Source organism: Micrasema longulum, unplaced genomic scaffold (genome assembly GCF_059751315.1).
Source record: "Micrasema longulum isolate JH-2025_06_02 unplaced genomic scaffold, ASM5975131v1 h1tg000493l, whole genome shotgun sequence".
Classification (NCBI taxonomy): domain Eukaryota; kingdom Metazoa; phylum Arthropoda; class Insecta; order Trichoptera; family Brachycentridae; genus Micrasema; species Micrasema longulum.
Window position 1 is genome coordinate 115,597 of NW_028277690.1, and position 25,428 is coordinate 141,024.

Sequence of the window (25,428 nt, forward strand, 5' to 3'; positions counted from 1 at the left end):
TTACAAAAATAATAAATACATTTTTTATTCATACTCTGTTGTTCAAAGTAATATTTTTTACATCTTTTGAAAAGTTTGTCTGAGTCTTTTGTTTAGTTTTGTCTGGTAGTTTATTGTATAATTTCAGTCCCTGGTTTATTAGTCTCGACTGTCTTTGTCTTGTTTTAGAAAGTTGTTTATGATATTTTTCTGATATTCTCGTATTATGTCCATGTTTACTACAATTTTTTACAAGTCCTTCGTATACAATTACATCAGTGGCTAATTTATGGATAAATTTTAACGATTCTAGTTGAAAGAGTTCACTTATATTTAATTGCTTAGTTCGTTTAAAAAGTTCTCTAGTTGCAGTTAGATGGGGAAGGTCATTTACTAACTTTAATATTTTATTTTGTTGTCTTTGTAGTCTGTTAATGTCATTTTGATATCCTGTTCCCCATAGTTGTTGCATATAACATATTTTAGTTTTTACATAGGCTTCATACATTATAATATTTTCCATTTAATTTAAAAATCTTTCTCTGGTACAACGAGTAATGCTTATAACGGGCAAATTCAGTCGATCCCGTCTTCCTCGTTACAACCAAGTTCTACTGTATGTAAATAAGAGTGACGAAGAATGCAAATTTTTGTATTACGTTAAAATATTTATGGTTACTAAATAAAGTGAAACCTCTATCTATCGTTTTTAAAGGAAATTATTGAAATAAACCATGAATGCGGGAATAAGAGGTCAATACACAAGGAGATAAGATCGGGTAAAGATACCGCCCTGGCAATCTGTATTACCATTGGCAGGTTCAAAGTTTCAGGTGTAAATAAATGTATTTAAATAAAATTAGAAAGCAGAAAAAAACAAAAAAAATATTGAAGTTTATTGCATTGGAAATAATCTTTCATCGACGTTTGTTTTTTTACTGTTTTATTCTTGTAAGTCAACATTATATTTTCGGCTTTGCAAATAATATTTTTTTCGGCATCAGTTATTGAATGTGAGTAGTAGAATGTTTTTAATCTTTCGAAGATAGTGCATGCTTCTGAAAATGAAAGTACAGGCGGCGGCTCCTCTTCATCAATATCGACCTCTTCAGCTGTCTCCTTCAACCTCGCGTCACTAGAGCTTTCGATAGTTTCCATCCCACACGTTGGGATATTGTCGTCAAATGTGACAAAATTGTTGAAATTCGTCTGTGTATCAAGTCTTAGCCAATCATCTTCAGAAACTTTAACTTGTTCTAATTGTCATTGTATCTTTCTTTCTCTTTCAAACGTTCTGCGCATTAGAACATACGCAAAATATTAAAATATGTCAAATACGCATCGTAATTCAAACGATGAATGCTGTTAAATGATGGATAGAGAAACGATCGATGCGATCAATTTTTGTATGTTTTATATGAAATTATTTCGGAGTTGGAAGAAATTAACGACACATCCAGGAAAACGATTATTCGAGGAACGATAGACAGAGGTTTCACTGTATTTGTATACACAGTTTTTCAGGGCCAGACCGCGAAACTTTAGAGGAACATTCCTCACGGTAAGCTTTAAAAAAATCCTAATAAAATTTTTGTTTTTAAAAAAGAGTTATTAAATGAGAGATTTAAAAAATACAATACAGTTATTTCAAAAATACTAAACTTGCCCCCTTTACTATATTTTTTCTTATTATGTTGTCGACATACAATGTTGGTGTTACCTGTTGCGGGGTGTCTTTCCTGAGCTGGAATCCGAACTGGTGGAGCTGCTGGATGAGGAGCGAGACGAAGCTGAACCGCTTTCGGAACGTCTGCGAAAAGGAATTGCAAATGAATACGAGGAACATTTTGAATTTAAATATGTAATTGTAGGAGCCTGTTTTTTTCCCCCTAGATTGGAACGCATGCTTAAAATTAATCTGTCAATTTATAATACAGTAAAATTTGGTCATAACGATCACAGAAATAGCGAGATTTCAGATATAATGAGAAAGCTTAAGTTGATATTTTAGTTTATAAACAATATTTTGAATTTGTCCAAAATTTGAAGACAAGGACTGGATTCAACTCGCAGGGGAGATGTTAATATTAACATATTACAACAGCCCTGCAATGTAAATAAGCCCTGTAGATGCCTAGACTTCTATATTACCTTCTCTAAAATGTTCTTCATCTCTGTTGTAATATGTTAATATTAACAGCTCCCCAGGGAGTTCAATCCAGTACTTGTCTACAGAAATATTGTTGATAAATCCTCCTGGTCCATGTAGAAGTATAGAAATTAAAAAAATAAGATTTTCAGGCGTTGCCTAGTATGTAGATGAAATAATTCAATTAGATTGTGGCGCCTCCGTCATAAACAATCCTCAAGGACCTACCGAGGAGCGAAACCACGCAAGCGAACGCAGCTCGTTAAGTTACCAGCCTGCTGTTCTATACCCAGCCGGAAATAGAGGGCGACCAGAACAAAGGCTATAAAAGGCGCGAAGTTCAAGGCCCGTTCTTCTCTCCTTGTCCGAAGCTCAACTGCCGTACTTCCTTGCATAAAACTAGCCTTCTATAAAACACGTGTTAGATATAAATTCGAAGTAAGTTAGATTTAAATTATTATGAAAATAAAACTTTGTTATCAGTGTTACACAATTTTATTCTTTTACAAGAACACAACTATAGTTTCGGGAGAGCACTCCTCCCATCGACGGGTGATATAAAACTAATATAATAAACACAGAATATTGTTCACAATGTCATCGAATCTAAACAAAAAATAAACAGATTAATCAGTGAAACTTAGAGCAGGGGGTTTTTATTCTTATCTAAGGTGTTGGCATATGAATGGATGGTTATCTTAAGTACAGATATAAAAACATGGACAAAACATTAAGTCGAATTTATTTCTTAAAATTTAACACATAAGTGGAAGTTGCAATAAGTAAGTCTAAGATTTAATGTGTGGGAAGACATCGCTCGGCTAAGATAGTGTTAACAGACGCGGGTCTAAGAGGGTGAGTGCGGTGAGGGTGGTCGCAAAGGGAACATAGTCAATAAAGGCGAGGGGTGGTTGAATGTGTGATTATTAATTAGATTGTTTTCAGAATTTAAATTTTTGTGAATTTCTATAATTTCTAAATTATTCATATTACTGCCTTTGTTATTTACTTGGTGCAGGAGTTTTAAGGTGTGATTATGAAATGAGTGGTTACTGTCTATTATATGATTCGCGAATTCCGAGAAATTATTATTGGTCAGGCAACGGCGGTGTTCGTTTAGCCTAGTTTTAAGATTTCGCGCTGTTTGTCCAATATAGACTTTTTTGCATTCGCATGATATCTGGTAAATGCCACTCTTGTTTAGCAGCTCTGTTTTTGACTTAGAATTAAATAGTGATTTGGCAATATTATTATTAGTGTAAAAAGCGGGTTTTATAGCTGTGGGAAAGTGATTACTTATTTTTCTAGACAGAGGTCCAATGTATATAATTCTACGCCAGGTTTGTGGGTTGTTGGATATATCACCACCGCTAGAATATAAAAACGTTTGACTCAATTTGTTATTTTGTTTGCGTTTTAGCATTTTATCAATTATATTGGGGTCATACTGATTGTTATGGGCAATAAGTTTAATAATGTTTAGTTCAGTTTCACACATTCAACCACCCCTCGCCTTTATTGACTATGTTCCCTTTGCGACCACCCTCACCGCACTCACCCTCTTAGACCCGCGTCTGTTAACACTATCTTAGCCGAGCGATGTCTTCCCACACATTAAATCTTAGACTTACTTATTGCAACTTCCACTTATGTGTTAAATTTTAAGAAATAAATTCGACTTAATGTTTTGTCCATGTTTTTATATCTGTACTTAAGATAACCATCCATTCATATGCCAACACCTTAGATAAGAATAAAAACCCCCTGCTCTAAGTTTCACTGATTAATCTGTTTATTTTTTGTTTAGATTCGATGACATTGTGAACAATATTCTGTGTTTATTATATTAGTTTTATATCACCCGTCGATGGGAGGAGTGCTCTCCCGAAACTATAGTTGTGTTCTTGTAAAAGAATAAAATTGTGTAACACTGATAACAAAGTTTTATTTTCATAATAATTTATAATGAAGTGTTACGAAGTGAATGCCGATTCAATTAAAAATATTAAGTTAGATTTCATTAAACGTGTAATAAAATATCTTTGTATTACACGCCAGTTTTCTTATAAAATAAATAGTGTTATCCATGTAAGTAAGCCGTTCTTATTTCCTGTGTGATAATATATATGTGAATCCTTTTCCCCGCCACCTTCTGAAAAGAACGTAGTAGGGTGTCGAGCGAGAGGCCATAAGGCACCGGCGGGACCGATTGCAGGCTCCAGCAAGGACGACTGCCTAATCCTACCTCACGCACACGCCTGTGCGTATAAAAGTTACACACAACGTGTACAGAGAGATCCCGACAGGTAAGCTAAAGGCCACGACCCCCACAAGATGAATCTCACCCGCATAAATAAAGGTTTCAGCTCTTTAACTTTTACATTACAGAATCGAAGGAATATAGACGTTCAAATGGTAAGATGGACTAATCAAATCGAACATATTAAAAATAAATTGAAAAAGCAAATTTACTTTTTTTAAAACTATAAGAAATATAATTAGCCCAAAAGAACTTGTAAAAATATATTACGCAATAACTCAATCAGTTTTGGAGTATGGGATAATTGGATGGGGATGTGCAAATGACACACTGATCAAGCAAATAATAATTGCATAAAAAACTTTAATAAAAATTATCTTAATCAGAACTGGCTCCCTCGGTATATTTGAAAATCTTAATGTCAAATCTATAAAACAACTTTATGTAAAAACTTTGTTACTATACGCACGTAAACATTATTCTCTACCTTCCGTTACAAATACAAGAGTTACTAGATACTCCAAAAAATAAAATAATAAATACAACCATCGGTCAAAGAGGATTGGCCTACTACTCGGTTAAAGTGTACAATCAACTTCCATTATTCATAAGGACAATTAGTAAGTTCTCACAATATAAAATTGCTATTAAGAAATGGATAGTGGAGGTGGGTTGCGCACGGATCGATGAGTGGATCAAGCCAAATAGGTAAAATGTGTGTATTGTTTATGAAATTTGTTCTATTGGTCTATATAAATTGGTTATGTTTTTTATGATTATTTTAGTTTTTATTGTTTATTATGTTAATGATAATTAGGTTGATTAGATTATTCACATATTTTTATTATTATGTTAAATTTGTAAAATAACTAATTTAAAGCATGTTTCACATTTTGTAAAATGTTTGTAAATGTTTCATGCATTATTCTGTATAAAAAATAGAATACAATGTAAAAGTATAAATAAATATTCAATACGTACATATTATAAAAAGAAAAAAAATGAGTAAAAGAGATTCATGTCAAAGTAGTAGGAGAATCTGCTCTGGAAAACCCCTTCGGATACATGGAACAGATCAACATCCAGAGCGATGTTGTTCAGCATAGCGGTAGCCCTTCCAACAGGCATAACTATAGGCAGGTTGGTCCTGTATATCGGAATATGAAACAATCTATGCTGACGCTGTCTTAGGTAATTATCAGGAACATACAAACCAATGCTCATCATAATCTCAAAATTATCGATCATACCGCCCAACAATCGATAAAAATGTGTAGTAAAATACACATTCCTTCTAGTCTCTAAACTGTTGTAGCCGAGCATACCCTGGAGAAACTCGGTCGGGTAGAGCCGAGGATAATACCCGCACTCTCCCATGTAGAGATATCTCAGAAACTTCTTTTGGATTTTCTCTATCATAAGAGAGTACTTCAGTTCATGTGGCCCCCAAATCATCGAGCCACTCTTGAGTCTACTTCGCACCGAGGAGTTGTAAAGAGTTCTCAGTATGCGGGTATAGAACAGATCCTAACAACTTCAATGCATTACCACTGATTGTCTCTATGTGTTGTTGTGTATGCAAGTGTTTAAATACCTACCTGATTGGTATTTTCACCGACAACATTGAAAAAGTTTCACGCATAAGGTTGAAACTGCATGTAATAAATCCAAGCTTCGTGAACTCGGCACCACATTACAATTTACAACTTCTCTTGTAGTTTTTGAATGGCATTTGGGGTAACATACCTTCTCCTTTTGTCGTCCGCTTTCTTGGAGGGCGGGGAAATAGATTTGTCCTTGACTTTTTCATTAGACTTCTCTTCGGGTGGATTATTGTTGGAAGCCTTGGGAGATGGATTTGACTGCCCTGTAATAAAAAATTTGCCAAATCGTTAGTAAAAAAGATTACCGCTTTAAATTTGTTGCAACAGAGAGGGAAAACGGTTTTTGAGACGGGAATATGGGATATAGTGTGTGAAGTGGCCACTTAAACCAGCCAATGACAGGTCCTCCATTGGCGGCCTCCGTGGTGTAGTGGTCAAGACGCTTGATTCACGCACGGAAGGTTCCGGGTTCGATTCCCGGTGAGAACACAAAAATTAAAATGTGATTTTTCTCAAGCCTGGGTGCTCTGCGATGTAATTCACCACTGTAATTAGGCCTCCTGGCCTGTTGTGGTGCAAAAAAAAAAAAAAAAATGTAATGTAATGTCATAAGCCCTGTAAATGCCTAGACTCCCTGAGAAAATGATGTAACCTTGTAAGAACGTCGTTAATAATTAGGTTTATTTTGTTTTTTTTTTGTTTTAAAGCTGATTTTATATATTAATGTTGATTTATATATCGAGCATTGTATTAAAAAAATAAATTAACATACCAGATACTAATGATTTTTCGTGTGTCAATATAAATAATTCCTTAGACGTTACTACAAAGTTATGTCGTCACTTTTTCTGACAAATGTCATTCTAATCAAGCTATATTTTAAGGACTATAATTTTTTTGATTGAATGATTTTTTTCTGTACCTTTGTCCTGTTCCTCGTCACTGCCCCAAAGGTCGTATTTGGACAGGTCCCCGTCTTCCCCCGACTCCTCTTCCTCTTCGTCTCCCTCCTCGCCTGCGCCTCCCTCCCCGCCCTTCAGTCTCTGTAACAAGGAGAGGGTCATCGCACTTACACTTTGCTGAAGGACAACGCAGCTATCGAGGTCCACGACACAAACTAGCCGCTGGTTAACAAAATTTATAACGAGGAAGTTCAGTGGTTTTTATTAATAGACTATCAAATGAAAGCAAAAATAATATATATATATATATATATATATTTTACAACAATGTTTGAGTATGTCCAAATGATTGCAGACTGGCTGGATTTCCTCCATAGAGTTATTCATATTTAAATTTATTTCAACAGAGTTGTAAAGTGGCCACTTAAACCAGCCAATGACAGGTCATAAGCCCTGTAAATGCCTAGACTCCCATATTCCCTTCTCAATAATGTTTTCCATCTGTGTTAAAATAAATCAAAAATATTTTACATATCGTATTATTAGCGCTAAGTTTTTATTAAGTTTTGTAATTTTGTTGGCCGAGATCGGTCATAATTTAAAAAATGTAAATAGGGGCTAGATTTCTTACTGTCCATACGCTCTGTAGCTGCAAAATGTGCTGTTATCTAGCTCCTATATATCATAATTGGATATGAGGAACTAGAATCCCAACCGTCCATGCGCTATGTAGCTGCAAGTCGTGCTGGGATATTTATTTATTGTACAGCGCCCTTGAGGTGATTTTCACAAAAATGGGGCTTTATAAATTATCCAAACATATATATATATATAGTATATGGTGCCGAATGCTGGGTTATGACCAAAAGAGATGAAAACATGGTATTAATGTTTAAAAGAAAAATATTAAGGAAGATATTTGGTGCTGCCAACCAAAACGGAGTGTGGAGGAGACGGTTTAATCAAGAATTAGAGGCACTGTATGGTGAACCCAACATTGCACAATTCATCAAAATAAGAAGATCACAATGGTCGGGCCATGTGCACAGAATGAATGATAACCGTACCCCAAAAAATATTCTTTATACCACTCCGGATTTCATTAGTGATGGGAAATTACTCATCACTGATCAAATCGGTTTGATCAGTTTTTCATGCAAATATGAAAATCTGTTTCCGAAAATTGATAGAAAAACGCAAAAACAAGCCTATTATAGTGTGTTTAAGACAATTATTCACCAAAAAATAAGGCATTTATACTTTTTTCATGAACAACATCAAATAAATTATTTTTTTATTCAATCAATTTACATTGATCAATTTGTCCCATCTCTAACGTTTTTGCAAAATGATGTAACATCGTAAGAACGTCGTTAATAATTAGGTTTATTTTAGTTTTAAAGCTGATTTTATACATTGATGTTGATTTATATGTCAAGCATAGTATCAAAAAAAATAATTAACACGCCAGATACGAATGATTTTTCGTGTGTCAATATAAATTACTTCTTAGACGTCACTACAAAGTTATGTCGTCACTTTTGCTGACAATTGTCATTCTAATCAAGCTATAATTTAAGGACTATAATTCCGTGTTTGCTCAGCTATTTTCTTTCGTCCCAACGGTAGTTTGCCAGGTTTTTGTTCTATTTTCCCTTGTAGGCCGATTCAATATGGCTGATATCTTGGTGATTTTTCTCAACTCATGGTAAACCGCAGATACATAACATTATCCTGATCTCCAAATATACACTCGAAGTAAGTTTTATTTATTTTTTGACGCTTAAGTCACTTGACCACATACGTGACAAAAGTTGTCAGGACTATTCATGTGGTTGCGTGACATTGTAAAGTTAAACAATATATTGTACCGAGTGGTTCACAAATTTGGTTAGTTATGGTATGATACTAGTAATAATAGAGAATAGATGTAACTTTATTAAACAGTAAAAAACTAACAAAATGCGTGTCATTCCAAAGTAGACTTAAAACCCCGCAATGACTCATTGTCAGTAAATCTCAAGTCGTCTAAGTGTTTCTTAAAATCAGATTTATCGAGACTAATACGATACTGTGTCAATAAAAACGCATAGTTAAAGCAATATTGTTTTTTGGAAATATTAGCAATTAAAGAATTATTTGGGAGTAAAACACATAAAACTACAAAATAAACAAAGGTGATGCAAAAAATTCTAATGGCACGTTTGGATTCAGCGGGAAAAATTACACAAGAAGTCGATCTTTAATTAATAATTGATGAGAATGGTATATTAATAATAATATAATAATAATAATAATCAAAGTTTATGAACAAAAATAACAATAACTTTATCTACTACATAAACACTTAGGTAATAGATTTCTCTGGATCATGTCTAGTCTGCCTAACTAGGTACAACCTGTTTTAAGGCAGACATTTTTATGCAAAAATAAACAATAACATTACTACCCACTTGTTAATATACTAAACAGTTATACAATATTAATTTATTAGGAATTTATTTTTAGTAAATTTTCCGATTTTTCTCGACCTAAATCCAGTAACCAATTTTTTACAAATTTGTTAAATGGAATCCGGGTCGTGGTTTCGCAATCTTTTGGTAACATATTGAATATTTTGGGGCCCAGAAACCTGAAATTTCTTTGCCCGAATTCAGAGTTTGCGATAGACCCCATGACCCATCCTCTAGTTTGACTTCTGGTAGTGTGGGAGTGTTCCTTTTGGGATTCGGTAGAATAATTTACTTGCACAAACATTATTATTCTAAAAATATATAATTGCCTTATATCTAAGATCTCGAATTCCTCAAATAACTCGACGCTGGGGTACCTGAAGGGCTTTTGTAAAATTATTTTAATGATTGATTTTTGAGCAGGTTTGAGAGGTTTTAATATCGATTTATTAGTGCCTCCCCATCCTATTGTGCCATAAGTTATAATTGAATTACATATACATATGAATTACAAATAAAATATAGTGGCTTGAGTTTAATTAGGGATAAGATGTTACGTATTGGCTTAAAGATTTGGGAAAGTTTACTTATTTTTTGTGTTATATATTCGATGTGTTCTGTCCATTTAAAATATTTATCAATAATTATTCCAAATCTTTTATATGGTGTACTGATTCAAGTATTTCAGAGCATATTTTTAATTGAAGGTTTTGTTTAGGCTGTCCCACTGTGGTTTTACTAAATGTTATATATTTTGTTTTGTCAATATTTAAAGTTAAGAGATTGTTATCCAGCCACATTTTTATTATATTGACACCATTTTGAGCCGCAGAATAAGTTTCATCCCATCTGTCACAAGTAAAAATTAGAGCAGTGTCATCCGATAATGATAGCTGTAAACTGAAACATAGCTTGACTGAAACATAGCTTGACTGAAACATAGCTTGACTAAAACATAACTTGACTGAAACATAGCTTGATTCTACAATATTTAGTGGAGAATTATTTGACGACCGCTACACGGCTACAAGGTGTATAGAAGAGATCGTGAATCACGTGCGTCAACATGTAAAGAGGGACGGGGAGTACTAGCTGCTGTTTCCAATAAATTAAATTCAACAAGGAAATACTTTTGGGAGAGAGATGGCGAAGACAGACCTATAGATAGATATTAGGCTTTCTGCTAACTCAAATATTCATATTTACATTTGTTAATTTTATTTAAATGCTTATATTATTAATATTTACATGTGTATATATGATGTATTTAATATCGTCGAACTAATTTTTACAATAATTTAATTTCAATTATAATCTTTTATATTTTTAAGTTTATTTAAATTCATATTCTTGTTATTTATTTATTTTATTTTATTGTGACTATTATTACTATAATTATTGATATACATTTACCTTATTATTACTAGGATACTTTATAGTAAAATTATTAGTAAAATTCTAGTAAAATTCTATTCGATTGTATAAACTGCATCTATTTTAAATTAAATTTTATTAAAATTAGTCTTAAATAAATTCTAATAAACTGCTTTAATAAACTAAATTTTGGTCTATATACATTTTTTTCTTTTTCTTTTGTGACTATTGGTATATATATAATTGGTGAAAGATGTTTAGTGTTATTATTTTTTATTTTATAAAGTGTATTTATATTGTGAAATCTTCTACTGTTTGTGAACTGAAAATAAATAAATTAAAAAAATTAAACATTATAATACTCAAACTACTTCTTGTAGCCAGAGAGGATGGACCACCATACACGCCTCTTCTGATATACATTCCTCGCTTCTTACACATCTTGACATCCATGCTCTTCAGTTCTGTCTGCTTTCGACACGTACTTCATAGTCCTAATGCTCCTATATGCCTCCGAGAGTTTCAACACTTATCAGTTCATGGTTAACCTCTTCGTTCTAATTATCAAAGCACCCTCTTAATACCCATCCACAATTCTCTTTCTTCTCTAACTCATATAGTGTCCATGCGGCTCGACTGTGGAATCATCTCCCATCCACCATCAAAGATGTTGCTACAGTACCTCTGTTTAAATCACGTCTGAAGAAAAATCTCCTTTCTCTTCCTTATTCTTCTTTCCTCTTTTTTCCCCTTTCCCGTTAAATAATAGTATTGATTATGTAAGGCTGAGACAAGCATTGTCGACAAAATCAAGAAATGAGCTCTGCGCTGGTTTGGACATGTAGAACGAATGGACAGCGAAAGAACGGCTAAGAATATTTACAATGCGAATGTTGATGGATGCAGAATTAGAGGAAGACCGAGAAAGACATGGCATGACCAAATCCAACAAACACTTAAAGATGGACATGTCAAAAGTCGGAATAATCGGCGCGCGTGCATGAGAAGATGTATGAATGTAGAGGAAGTGAGATCTGTATGCAAAGGTAGAGTGTTGTGGCGTTCTATCCTCTCTGCCTACCGCTACGTGGAAACAGCGTGATGGTTTGTTGTTGTTAAAAAAAATGTACGTAAAGGAATTAAATTTCAGGATGAAATTTTTAGATTTATGCTTATCATGCATCAACAAACAAATTGTTGTCTTTCTGAATAGTCCGCCCGCCAATGTACAATTTACATTGTGTACAAAAAGTTAAATAAATAAAATAATCGGGTTGTGGTCCTGTGGCTAGTGTCTCGGACTCACGGACCCAAGAGCCGTGGTTCGAATCCCACTCTACCCCAACTCGATTCCATTTTCTAATAGTGAGTTATTAAAACAAAAATAAAACTCGTTGAAAATGGCCCTGAAAATTAAATATTTGTGTAAATCATAAGAACGCAAATATTTCTTTTAAAAAAAAAAAGATAAAATCGTGTAATTGCAGCCGCTAAATAATGGCACCGCTTTCTTAGGAAACCATAGCTCAATCGGCACTGGTCTGGAAGTAGTGCTTTTAAATTTTATGTATATTTTTCCCATTTTATTATTTTTTTTTTCCGTCTGACACTATCATATTTATAACTGAGAAATCTGTAATTGGTATTATTTTTCAAATGATATTTTTAAACCTTGTATTTTTGTCAAACAAATTGTATTGGCACGGACACAATCGATAACAAATTATTTTTATACAAAATTTGATACTAAATAAAAAATAAATTTCTATACTTCGTTCCCTAGAATATAAGATATAAAAATAAGCAACAAAAAAAGCAGAAAACAAAAATCCCACCACCCAAAAATTCTACAGTAAAATTATAGTAAAAACCAACCTTCTTTCTCTTGGTACCCGTCTTGGTAACTTTAGCGTCGTCTTTCTTGTCGCGTTCATCTTTGTTCTGGTTTATCTTCCTCAAGCGATTTAGCATGATGGGTTTGGGCGCGAAGGCAAAGCTCTTGAACCCGCCGATGACGGGCTTCTTGAGCGGAAGGTCAAGCAAATCGTCGAGGGGGATTTCCGGCAATTTGAAAGGTTCCGGAACGACCTCCGGAGGCTTTTTGACGCTCTCCGGCACCGGACTTCCCGGGTCGAACATATCGCTGAGGAACGGGATGTCGGAGAGTTGTTTGTCCGGAGAGCTCGCATTTTCGACGACTACGACGTCGTCGTCGGAGTTTTTGGTCACGTTATCGTCTACCACTGGATTTTCGGCAGTCGGTTTCGGAATGTTTTGGATGTTTATCAACGCCAGCATCAAATCATTCGCATTGATACTCGCGAAGTTGAAATTGAGTAACGAAGACATGGAATCATTCGGTTCTATAACTTCTGCGACGGGGGTTTCAATTGTCGGAGGATCGCATAATACTTTAGTTATCGTTGTCAAATTGTCCGTCATGTCATCTGTTACTTTTTGCGGTTCTAGAGCCGTCTCGGTTACAAAGGGACCTATATTGGGTGCAGCCGGAGGTGTTTTGAGTCCAGTATCCGATTCCGCACCTTCTGACGACGTGTCTTTATACAAAGCGTCTTCCTCGGGAAGGTAGTCTTCGAACATGGGTAATTTCAACACAGGTTTTACAGGCGTTTCGACGATCTTGATGATGTCGAAGATTGCATCATTTTTATCAGGAGTGACAATTTTTTTTGGACTCGTATTTGCATCTTTAGCCGGGGATTTGGAACGCGGGACATTAATATTCTCAGTGATCAAATCGTTTTTGAATAACTGGTGGTTTCTTTTCGCCATCGCCGGGTCTATTTTTGTCGGGATGTATTCGACGGGTTCCTGAATGGAGTCGACGTTTTTACCGTGCGTCATGCTCTCATAAATTCTACGCATCGCCAAGCTCATGTTTTTGGTGCAAGGTTGAGTAGTTTCGTCGTTTTGTTTGGTTCTGTTCAGACCGAATTTGGGTAGAGGTAGATCGATGGCTGCACTTGCTTTATGCGATGGATATGCAGGCGACGGATTAGGTTCGGAGTAAGGTTTAGATACAACGACATCGGAAATAACTGTAACATTTTTGCCGTAAGTTTTTGCTTCGTTGTCGGTTTCGGACATTGCGGGGTCGCTGCTGTATCGTTCGCTTTCAGAAACAATATCTTCTAGAATATTCTCCAAGGAATCATCAATTGGAGCTGGCATTTTTTTGTCTTTTGGCAACTCCGGAATTAAAAAAGGAGTGTCACATTTTGTTTTGATCACCAACGTTTTGGCAGGCGCCGGGATGTCGTCTTCGAAGTACACATCTTCTTGGAAATTTTCCGCAGCGACCGCGGCCTTGGAGGGAAATCGCGCTAGGTCTATTCTAACATTGGTCATTTCGGGTGTCTCTGAGCGCACGTGATCCGACAAGTATTCGTCGGATATTTTTGTATCTTCGTTCATTCGCTTCGCAGTATTACTGGAGCTAGTGTAGTGTGGAACGCTCTCGACGGGCTTATTGGAATTCTCGACGCTGATGATGTCAACGTCGCTGTTGGTCGGCTCGGAGTGAGATTCGATTATTTGTTTTCTGTTCGGCCTGCGCACTAGCGGTATAATATCGCGACTGTCAGAGTCTTGAGAGACAAACTGAGCTTTAGGAGTTGGGAGACTCCTCCGGACGATTTTGATCGGTCTGGAATCGTCTTCGCTCGTTGTGCTCTCTGTCGTGTCTCGGAGTGGAATGTTGGCGAAGTATCGCATGCGTTTTCTTCTCTTTGTGCGGTCGGGTGCATCTTTGGCCTTGTCTTTTCTGGGGGATAGAATCTGTCGGGTGACGTGTTTGTCGACAAGGCAGCCGGTGTGGAGGAGTCTCTGCCTCCAGGCGAAGATGGTTTTGAAGTCGGGGGCGGGCTTGTCGAAGGTGTGTTGGAACTTTTCGGCGCTGATCTTGCAGTTTTGGTAGGCGATGGCCCAGGCTGAGGCCCTGATGCGTTCCTCGAGGGTGTACGTGACCTCGAAGTTGTCGTCGATGGATCGTCCGGTAAAGCGGTACTTGATGTCGTTGGTGGAAGAGACTCGGTTCTCCATGATGCTCCCTCGCGCCACCTGCCGAGAGCAAAACGTCCCCCCTTTAGTTGCGCCAAATACTAAAGTACTTCAACACTCCACTCTGAGCTTGGCTCTGATCTCTCGCTCTCCGTACCAATCTTGGGAAACAAGTAAGGGGAAATATAAAGCGGACATTTTGTTGAAATACTGTGGTATTTAGGTACGCTTATTAATGGGAAAAGTGGCTCGGAGACCAACTCTGAAGGAAGGGAGACAAAGCAATGTACAAAATCATAAAAAAAATAACGCTAATAATATTTCGTGTCAAAGTTTTTCTCTGGTCTCAACACAACCGAATGGGTTTATCTAGAGAAGGTTTTTTGAACTTTCTAAACTTACTTTTGTGACTCATCCAGAAATCGACGCCCACTGTCATCTGACCTAATATCATCTTAAGGACGGGGTAGAAATTGAATCATACATTTCCTATACGTAAATAATAAAAATAAACATCTAAATTACTGATGCCAAATTGTCAATACGCACGGATATCAAATTGCTGACAGTCAGGGAAATAGAATAGATCGCAATCTCGAACGAGAACACGATCGCGAGAGCCGGATGATTTGCGTCGGGATCGTGAAACACGCGCACGTTCGTAAACACTGGATCGTGGACTTTGACGAGAATGTGGTGACGGAGAAACGGATGATCTGCGTCGCGATGGTGAATTTTGACGCAGCGGATTAAAGTCTGTCCATTATTAGAAGAACTTCCTAATAAACAAACCAGCCACGTGATACCCGACGGAGAATAGCCTATTTCACACATATCATGGGGTCGATTATTTGGGATAGTTGCTGAATGTACATCTTGAGTGGTTTATGCTATGTATATGTGCCGCATGTAATGTATATGTTTGTGTATGTTTTATATGTGCGTTCATGTGTGTGCGTGGATGGCTCGGAGTGTACATTCGGTATTTTTATTTATTTTAATTTATTACCTCCATGGAAAACGCAAATGTCAACAATTATTCTTTTCTCATTTAAAATTCTTATTTATTTTTTATTTTTTGTCACATTTAATGTTTATATCTTTTTAATTTATGAAAACTTAATTGGTCTTTTTATGTTAAAAAATTGTTGTTTTTAGTACTTATTTTGTATGACTGTATGTTTTCTGAATAAAATAAAAAATAAAAAAAATAATTTTAAAAAAATCATCTTAATCTTAACGGCACGGTAAAATTATAGTGGATTCACATTTATTAGATTCATCTGTACCTACTTAAATTTGATAATATTTATATTTATTTTGTAAAAACTCCATAGTTAATGATTTTAATAAAAATAGCAATAAAAACGCCTCGGTTAATATATCATTAAAAAAATATATGTCATTCTTATAATTTACCCAAATGTTTCAACTTTGGTGACCGTTTTCAATGAGTTGTAACTCGGGGTAACTTAGACTGAAAATTAAATCAACAAAAAAGATAAAATAAATAGTAGTATTTCTAGGTCTCAAAACGTAAGTACGCGACCTAGAACAGGTGGTAATATCTTAATTCCTAAATTAAAAACAACTACTGCACAACATCATTATACTTACAGAGGAATATTTTTATTTAATGAAATGAAAAAAGATAATAAAAAGTACAGTATAATCTATAATTCTTCCATATGTAACACTGATTGAAAACATCGTTTATATCTTTTTTGTAATTTATTTATGTTATTGTAATAATATTATTGATTAAAATAAAATAATCTATTGTAAGACGTCACTGCCCATTATGTACACAAGAATTGTTTATTTCTTTTACGTAATGGGAAACGTTAATGTAAATATATGTATTTGATTAATGTAAAAAAAATTGTATTTAGTTGTAATATTGTATTTTAATTTGTTATTAATAAATATAAAAAAAAATAAAAAAACTGACAGCTGAAATTAGATATGTATTATTTTAATAGATTGTCTATTACAGAAAAATACATACAAAAAATAAGCATTTTTATTTGTAATTTGTAAATAACATTGAATACATTAAAAAATGTATATTATTAAGTGTTACAAACTTAATCTATAAATGGGATAGCGATTCAAAATACTTCGAAAAAAAATAGCGATAAATACATGAAACATTAAAATAAGAATTCATTAGTTCTCTCATTAGATTAGCAAAGTAGGGTAAAAAAAATTACTACCCTGGCAACACTAACGAAATGTCCATTTTGTTTTCTTCGACAATTGGACAGATAGAAAAATAATTAATTAATTAAGAATAGTCCAGAAACCACATACGCGCATCAAACAGAAGGTGACTAAACTCATCTTAAAGGAGTAGTTTTACATTTTGACCCATTAGTTTCTTTGTAGACGTCGCTCAGTACGCAACTCCCGTTTTGAATTCAACTATGCCGTATTGTGTCGTTTTCAAGTGTAGAAATACTGCTGGCATGGAATTAAGAATAGTCCAGAAGGAGCGTAGAATCACATTTGAACACACCGGACTGTGTCCAAAAATCCCCTCACTTTGCCCCACATTCATAGTATTATAAAGATATTTATTAAAAACAATTTTGCGTTTTTTTTTTGCCGAATTCCCGTTTTATTTATCATGTTAAGTAAATCAAATTTGGTTAAGTGACTTTGCTTGTTTATAATCTGGACAATTCAAGCCATAAGAGTTAGTGAAAGGAAGTAATGGTGTATAGGGCACTGCAATGGTACACCGATCGCAGCGTATCTTGATCATCTTTGTTACACGAAGGCAAGATGATCATTCTTACGCTTCAGGTACCAGTCCAGGGACTATGAACTATTCTAGTGTAAAAACACCCTTTTAAATAAATATTTCATATCAACCATGTCGGGATCGAACCTGAGACCTCTCGCGTGGTAGGGAAACGCGCTGACCATTACACCATGGGGCCGACAATAGATATATGCACATCAGCAAAAGCTGCTTGCCTATAATCCAATCAAAATCCAATCCAATTGGCCGGTTCCGTGGTGTAGTAGTCAAGACGTGTGACTCACACACAACAGGTCCCGGGTTCGATTCCCGGTGAGAACACAAAAATCAAATGTGATTTTTCTCAAGCCTGAGTATTCTGTGATGTAATTCACCACTGTAATTGGGCCTCCTGGCCTGTTGTGGTGAAAAAAAAAAAATACAACTGAACGAAACAAATACATTAATGGCATTTTCACGAAAAAAGTCACTTTTTTATGGGATGTGTTATGTGTTGTTAAAACCCCTACACCAAAAAGAAAAGTGCAACATTTAAAAAAAGTATGTTCATAAATGATTAAAAAGCGAATAAAAAATAATCAGACAAATCACAGAAGCAAAAGATTATTTATAATTTTAATTAATTCACTCAGCAGAAATTACAGACACATGACATGAAAAAGTTTTTTTTTTACATATTTTATGGATAAATTATGTTGGAATGACATTTTATTTTAGCTGGTGCGTCACTTTTGATCAGATGCCTCCACTCTTAGAGTAATAACCTAATTCTAATAGTCGCCCAGACGGAGAAAAATAATTTTACCATTATTGACCATAAAGTTAGCTACATGTTACAGCAATACAACGGGCCGTAGGCACTTGAGTCGAGAATGAGGAACTTCAGCCCTAGGCGAATACAATTAATGTTTTCTTGCTCGAGGTAAAAATTGAAGCATTAATTGTACAGTAAAGTTTCCTGAAAATGTACGAAAAAAAATAAAAACCATTTTAATAAAAACGAACTACTTTGAACGACGCCACTGGTTCATCAAGACAATACCCTACAATACATCACATACAAATAATATAATCACTAGATCCTCGACACAAAGACAACTTAAACAAATACCACTTTCGGACAAAGGGATTTTGAGTATTATTCAATTAAAATCTATAACCTACTTCCACTGTCTATTAAAACAATTAGTAACGAGAAAATGTTCAAAAAGGCTATAAAAAATGGATAGTGGAGCTAGGTAGAAGTAAAATGGATTGTCTCATTCGCACAAACCAATATTGAATCAACCGCTCCACGACTGTATAGCTTATGTTAGGTTTTTGTTATTTTCATTGTGCGTTTTGTAATATAAATAATATAGATGTACATATACAAGGTGTTCATTAAACCCTGTCACATCCGAAACCACGATGATCAGTATGAGCAAGAAGACATATTGGCACATTAAAATATTTTTTTGAACGAATAAAATTAAATATTTTTTAAATCAAAGATAGCAAATGGTTGCTTACTTCTGCAGGGCAGAAACGAGGAGGGGGAGGGGGGAGTCTGATACTGCGCCGCGCTCCCCTCACTTCTCCGCTGCAGAAGTAAGCAACCATTTGGTTTTTTAATATTTTATTTTTAAAAAATTCTTTGTCATAAATATTTTTTTAAATATGCTAATATGTCTTCTTGCCCATACTGATCATTGTGGTTTCGGATGTGACAAGGTTTAAAGAACACCATGTATACTTAGTTTTTAAAACAGTCTGAACATTTTGTTAATTATCTCTGTTTATTAAGTTAGTCTTCTTTGTTTATTCTCAAATGTAAAAACATTTCAAAAAAGTATATTGTTAAGTGTCCTCGGCACGGGAAACCCCAGTGAGGTCACATTATTTTTATTATTATGTAATAATGTATAAAGTATCAATGATTTGTATAAACTTAATATATATGTATATGTATGTATAAAATATAATAAAAATATGTATGTGCGAATATATATGTGTGTGAATGTATGGTTATGAATGCATTACAAGTGCCCCGACTCAACACGGATTTTCTAGCGAGTCGGAGCAAGTTCACAGACATGGGTCGTTCCTGATTGTGTCGCAATAAACTGTGTCCTGTCCTTAACAAATGTATGTATAATGTAATTAATAAATAAATAAAATATTGTGTTTAGTTTGTAAGAGTAAAATATGAATGAATAAATAAATATGAATCAACCTATAAAAGAATTATGGAAGATTTCCGGTTTGCTTGCCGTGAATGGACCAATGGACAGAACTGATCGAGTATAAGAATCTCTGACGTCACACGCGGAGTTATTTCAGAAATACAAAACTTAAAAAAAATCGTAGAGCTGATAATGATATAAAAAAAAAATGGCAGGCAGCCTTTGCTGATGCGCCTATATCTCTTGTACTGCTTTTTGTCCAAGTTCTTCTTCCTTAAAAAAGTGTCCAAACGGTTTTTGAATTGGTCGATACATCTCATGCAGGGGGCAGTCATAGTAATAATTGAGTATCTTTTAAGTTTCGATCAAGTCCCCTCTCGTCGTTCTCCCGATGATGATGTAAGTCCAAGTGCTTTTAATCTACCGTGGTAAGGCATCCTTTTGAGTAATTTGGGTATTTTTGTAACTCATCTTTGGACTTTTTCCAATAGCTCGATGTCTTTAGTAAAGTAGGGACTCCGTACTTGATATCTTTACTCCAATAAAGGTCTCGTATATTTTAAGAAATATCTCTGGAGTAATATTTTGGAATGCCTTTTAAATAATAATTTTCGGGAGATTATTGAACAACCTTGGAAAAACGCAATTTAACATTCGTTCTTCGAAGTAATTTGTAATTCAGAGATCAACCGGGAAACCTTTGTTTTTTTTTAATAACTCTTTTATATTTCGGATCAACAAAGCGATCTACAATAAATTTAACAATGTTTAGAGTATGTCCAAATGTTTGCAGACTGGCTGGATTTCCTCCCTGGAGAGTTATTTATAACTAATTCATCTCTTGCAACAAAGTAAAATCAATTTGTTGACACAGTTTATTTTATTTAAATGATTTATTGACAATTCTTTTTTTTTTTCATTTTTCTTTTTTTTTGGCACCACAACAGGCCAGGAGGCCCAATTACAGTGGTGAAACATTACATTACAGAACAACCAGCCTTGAGAAAAATCACATTTTATTTTTTGTGTTCTCACCGGGAATCGAACCCGGAACCTTCCGTGCGTGAGACAAGCGTCTTGACCACTATACCACGGAGGCCGCCACGTTCTTGATGGAATTCCATTGTAATGATGTAATTACTTATATTCACATATAAGTTATTAATTTTAAAATACTTGGTACACTTCCACTTATTTATTTGACCAATTAGCGCTTTCACCCTCTAATGGGCATCTTCAGACTGGTGAATATTATACAGTGTAAGGATAATTTATATAAAACTAAATATTATCTTAAGTGTAGGTACATTTATAAATAAGTTGGAAAAGATACAATACGCAAATTTCAATGGAACAGAGTGAGACAAATTATTGAAACATGTGTTGGCGGTGTACTTTAAGAGAGGATTCTATTCGATAAGATCTGATTTATTAAAATTGTATCGCTATTATTTTTTATCCTATTTATTTCAAAAATTTCTAGTCTATCTAACTTTTGACCTTTATGTCCTACATGTAAAATTTTTATATTTTTTTAATCGTTAAAATTATGTTCTAATTCATTCATGTGATGCATAGTTTGATATATCGTTATTTAATCGATGTGAAGCTAAATGTTCTTTCAGTCTATATTTAATTAATTTATTTTATTTTTATTTATTTATTTATTCACTCTTTATCAAAATACAATTCCATGTTCACTTTGCCCGGCTAACAAGGGTACATACCCCATTCCAAGCTAGGCAATTACATTTTAATATATTATAATAGTTGACAAATTAATATAGAGCACAGACAAACAAAATATAAACTTATTCGGATACACATTTTGATTCTTTTGCATACAGACATACACATATATACACACATATATATATACACATATATACACATGTACATACACACACACGTACATACACCCATGCGCATACACATACGTACATACACCCATGCGCATACACATACGTACATACACCCATGCGCATACACATACATACATTCATAAAAACATAGACCATTTATTTATGCGAAACTTCATGGTTGCCATCTATAAATATATTTTTTCAAATTATTCCTTATTTTTATATTTTATTTTCGACACCAGTAAGAATCTCCAACCCGTGGCATGCATCAACTTTTCTGACTCCCTACAACCAATGTCACGAAAGAGCGAGGTCAACACCTTCCGTAACTTGACAACACTCCCGTCTTTCCACGATCCTGGCAAAAGGTTATGGACCTTTTTGCCTATGTAATAGTGTTGTCTCGATGCCAGAACAGTGTTGACCCCTTCACTTAGTATCAGATCCCTATTAGAGTATCTTGTATTATGGTTGCGGTTGACGCTCGGGTAAATGTCTCTATTTATGTGTGTAACCACTAATTGCTCTCCCGCTTGGTCCTATATATGAACCGGGACAAGTACATTTTAATTTATATATTCCGCTTTTTAAAAATTGATTTGACCTGATCTTCATTATTACCAAGTATTTTTAAATTAATAACTTATATGTAAATATATGTTATGACATCATTACAGACAAAGTTGTTTTACCGGCAGGACATCACAGAATTAAAAATATACACCTTCACCCCGTATGTATGCTATTCGGTACAATCCCCCATAAAATTCTCACCGAACATCATAAATTTTACCCAGATCTGAGACCTGCCGTAATATATTGAAACGGAGATGAAGAACCTTTTAGAGAAGGGAAAACAGGAGTCTAAAATGCAATTAAAATAAGTACGCAGGAAAATAAACAATTAATGCAATACAAATAAAAGCGACTAACCTTTTCCGCTTGCGAAGATCCGGAATCCTTTATCTTGCGTTTCTTCCTACGACCAAACTCATCGTACTCATCGTCGTCGGAATCTCTCTTTGGTCGGTATTCCACTGTTCCTCTCTCGTTGTAGCCGCCTCCGTATCCCGTGCGAGCTTCTACCTGGAACAATATTACAAAGAAAACAATTAGGAAAAGCGAGACTGCGTTTCCTCTCAAGGCGTTAGCTTAAACTTATTTCTTAGAACATCCACTCATATTTATTTATTCATGAACTATAATTAATAAACAATATTTTGAGTTTGTCCAAATTTTTGTAGACAAGGACTGGATTCAACTCCCTGGGGAGCTGCTTACATCAACGCATTACAACAGAGATGAACAACATTTGAGAAGGGTAATATAGAAGTCAAGGCATCTACAGGGCTTATGACCTGTCAATGGCTGGTTTAAGTGGCCACTTTACACACTGTAACATTCACCATTCTGCCTATATTTGAACATCTATATTCCTTCAATTCTTTCATCAGTTGATGTTTGTGAAGTTAAAGAGCTGAAACATTTATTTATGCGGGTGAGATTCATCTAATTGAATTATTTCACCTACATACTAGGCAACGCCTGAAAATATTATTTTTTCAATTTCTATACTTCTTCATGGACCAGGTAATTTATCAACAATAACAACTAAACATCAACAGATGAAAGAATTGAAGGAATATAGATATTCAAATATGGGCAGAATGGTGAATGTTACACAGTGTGTAAAGTGACCACTTAAACCAGCCATTGACAGGTCATAAGCCCTGTAGATGCCTTGACTTCTATATTACCTTCTCTTAAATGTTCTTCATCTCTGTTGTAATGTGTTGCTATAATTAAAAATAAAAATAATGAGACCAATGTGACGACATAGTGATCGCCAACGTCAGGGGGACCTGACAAGGCACCGCATGAAGAAGATATATAAAAATGAATGTTAAACGAACTCCCTCTCTAAACACGAGTTTCCACTTTGTTAGGGAGGTAGAAACGTTGTTATCAATGATGTATGTACCAATAATTTTATTCTTATTTTGTCAAGATTTCTCAATAAAATATTTTAAAAAGAAATAAGTCTTTCTGCTGCTTCTTTTGTTGGTCTTCCTAAATACAGTGATCATGGACAGTGGCGGCTTTGCATTTAACTTCCTCGTTTGGCTCAAGTTGGTGAGTTAGTATTTAATATTTTGAAAACTTTACATATTATATAATATATTTACAACTGAACACCATTATTTACGGGATATTTACAGAGCAGGGCGCAAATTTGTAAATTTTGGGTGTTTGGACAATCGAAGCACCGCTGTACTGATAAATGCATTGAAACGCTATTTCCATAGAGATTCGTATTTAAAGCATGAAAATGATAAAAAACATAATAAGCTAGGAAGTAGATTATCGAAATAAGTACGTAGATTGTGAATTTTGTTTACATACTTCTCCAAACTTCGGCGCATTGCAAACATTGCACGTCTGCCGTCTGGCCCAGTTGACATTGGCGCATTTGTTACACTGCCAATCGTCGGCGCTAAACAGTCCTCTGGACTTGTCTGCCGCCGATTTTCCTATTTCGGTCCCCAGCTTCTTTTTCGATTTATCTAAACGCTCCTTCCCGCACCTATTGCACGAATTCCTCCGGGCAAAATTAACATTTCCGCAAACAACATCGGGACACATCCAATCGCTGTCGCTAATTCTGCCGCCCGAATTCGCCGGTTGGACGGCGAACGGCGGTATCACTTTGGGGCTTTTGTCACTCATTTTGTATGACTTTCTTTAGATAATTTGCTGTTACAACTTTTGGCGAAGGCAGCGGCTAACTAACGTCAAACAAACTCGCGAATTTTCATCGAAAATGAAAATTTTCTCTCTTTCCGCGAGCAAACTGAATGAAGCCAGAAAAACTATTGCCAGTAATAAAAAATACACAATTTAATTGATTAACAACATTGAAAATTTTGCGTAAGTACTTGACTAGGAACTAATTTTACTCGCGATATTGTCTTCTTTTTTTAATGGTTTTTTCACCTCTACACTGGAGTGTTCTAGCCAGTGTTGAGTTCGAACTATTTACATTTGTTAGTAATATATAAAATTTAGTATGTCAGCACTTCACAACACATAATACATTTTATTATTTTATTTGTTCTTTTTAAATTGAGTTGATAAATATCAAATGCAGGTATGTCCACAACAATCCACCACAGTGTCTATATGGACCTACGAGATTTTGAATTGAAACAGAGTGTTTTGACAGTGCTTTATTGTAATAATGAGGACATGTTTTAATTTGAACAGTAATGAAATGATTTTTTTTTTCTCTCTACATTTTGTAGAACAATTTTTTTTTTTAAATCAGTGGACATACTGGCGTTTGATATTTATTAACTCAATTTATGAATTACTTTTTTTAAATTAATGATCATGTTTCCTCACTGGGGTGTCCCGTGCCAAGGGGACATATTTACAGCTTAACACCATTAATTAAAATATATTCACATAAAATTTTATACAAATGAGTTTGAATGTTAATATCAGAGAGATCAGATAGGAACTCAGGATAACAATTATTTATCAGGCATCCAAAAAAACATGTTTTAGATCTTCCTCCTCAAGCTGACATTCGCACATGGCAGAGTCACGGATATGGACTCTGACAGGTGAGAACCATTACAGCAGTACCCAATGCGCATTCTGCATATAAAGGATGTCTCAAACTTGTTCAGAATCACTTTGGAGCAATATTATCCAAGCTAAATTACTGACGTGTAACGCAAAATTGATTTCAAATTATACGCTTAATCCGCATGTTTTAAATTGCATAATTTTAAAAAGTAATGATCAAAAAATACACTGAAATATTTTTACCCTTTTCTAATACATTAAATTTGAAAAGGGTAAAATTTCCATTACTATCCATTGGAATA

General features: G+C 34.7%; 1 protein-coding gene across 2 annotated transcripts in view; it reads right to left on the bottom strand.

Annotated features, from left to right (window-relative positions):
* Positions 1–24,416, bottom strand: part of LOC148281142 (uncharacterized) — a 37,175-nt gene extending 12,759 nt beyond the window's left edge. The window contains exons 1-6 of one of the 2 annotated variants that reach the window (XM_088227197.1): positions 23,939–24,410; positions 22,469–22,621; positions 12,597–14,801; positions 6,915–7,035; positions 6,135–6,255; positions 1,700–1,789 (exon numbers count right to left, since the gene is read on the bottom strand). In XM_088227197.1, the coding sequence (XP_088083323.1) occupies positions 1,700–1,789; positions 6,135–6,255; positions 6,915–7,035; positions 12,597–14,801; positions 22,469–22,621; positions 23,939–24,262 (3,014 nt within the window). In that variant the 5' untranslated portion in view covers positions 24,263–24,410. Of the gene's footprint in view, positions 1–1,699; positions 1,790–6,134; positions 6,256–6,914; positions 7,036–12,596; positions 14,802–22,468; positions 22,622–23,938 lie in introns of both variants that reach the window. The other variant, XM_088227198.1, reaches the window with a different exon arrangement.
* Positions 24,417–25,428: the final 1,012 nt, after the last annotated feature.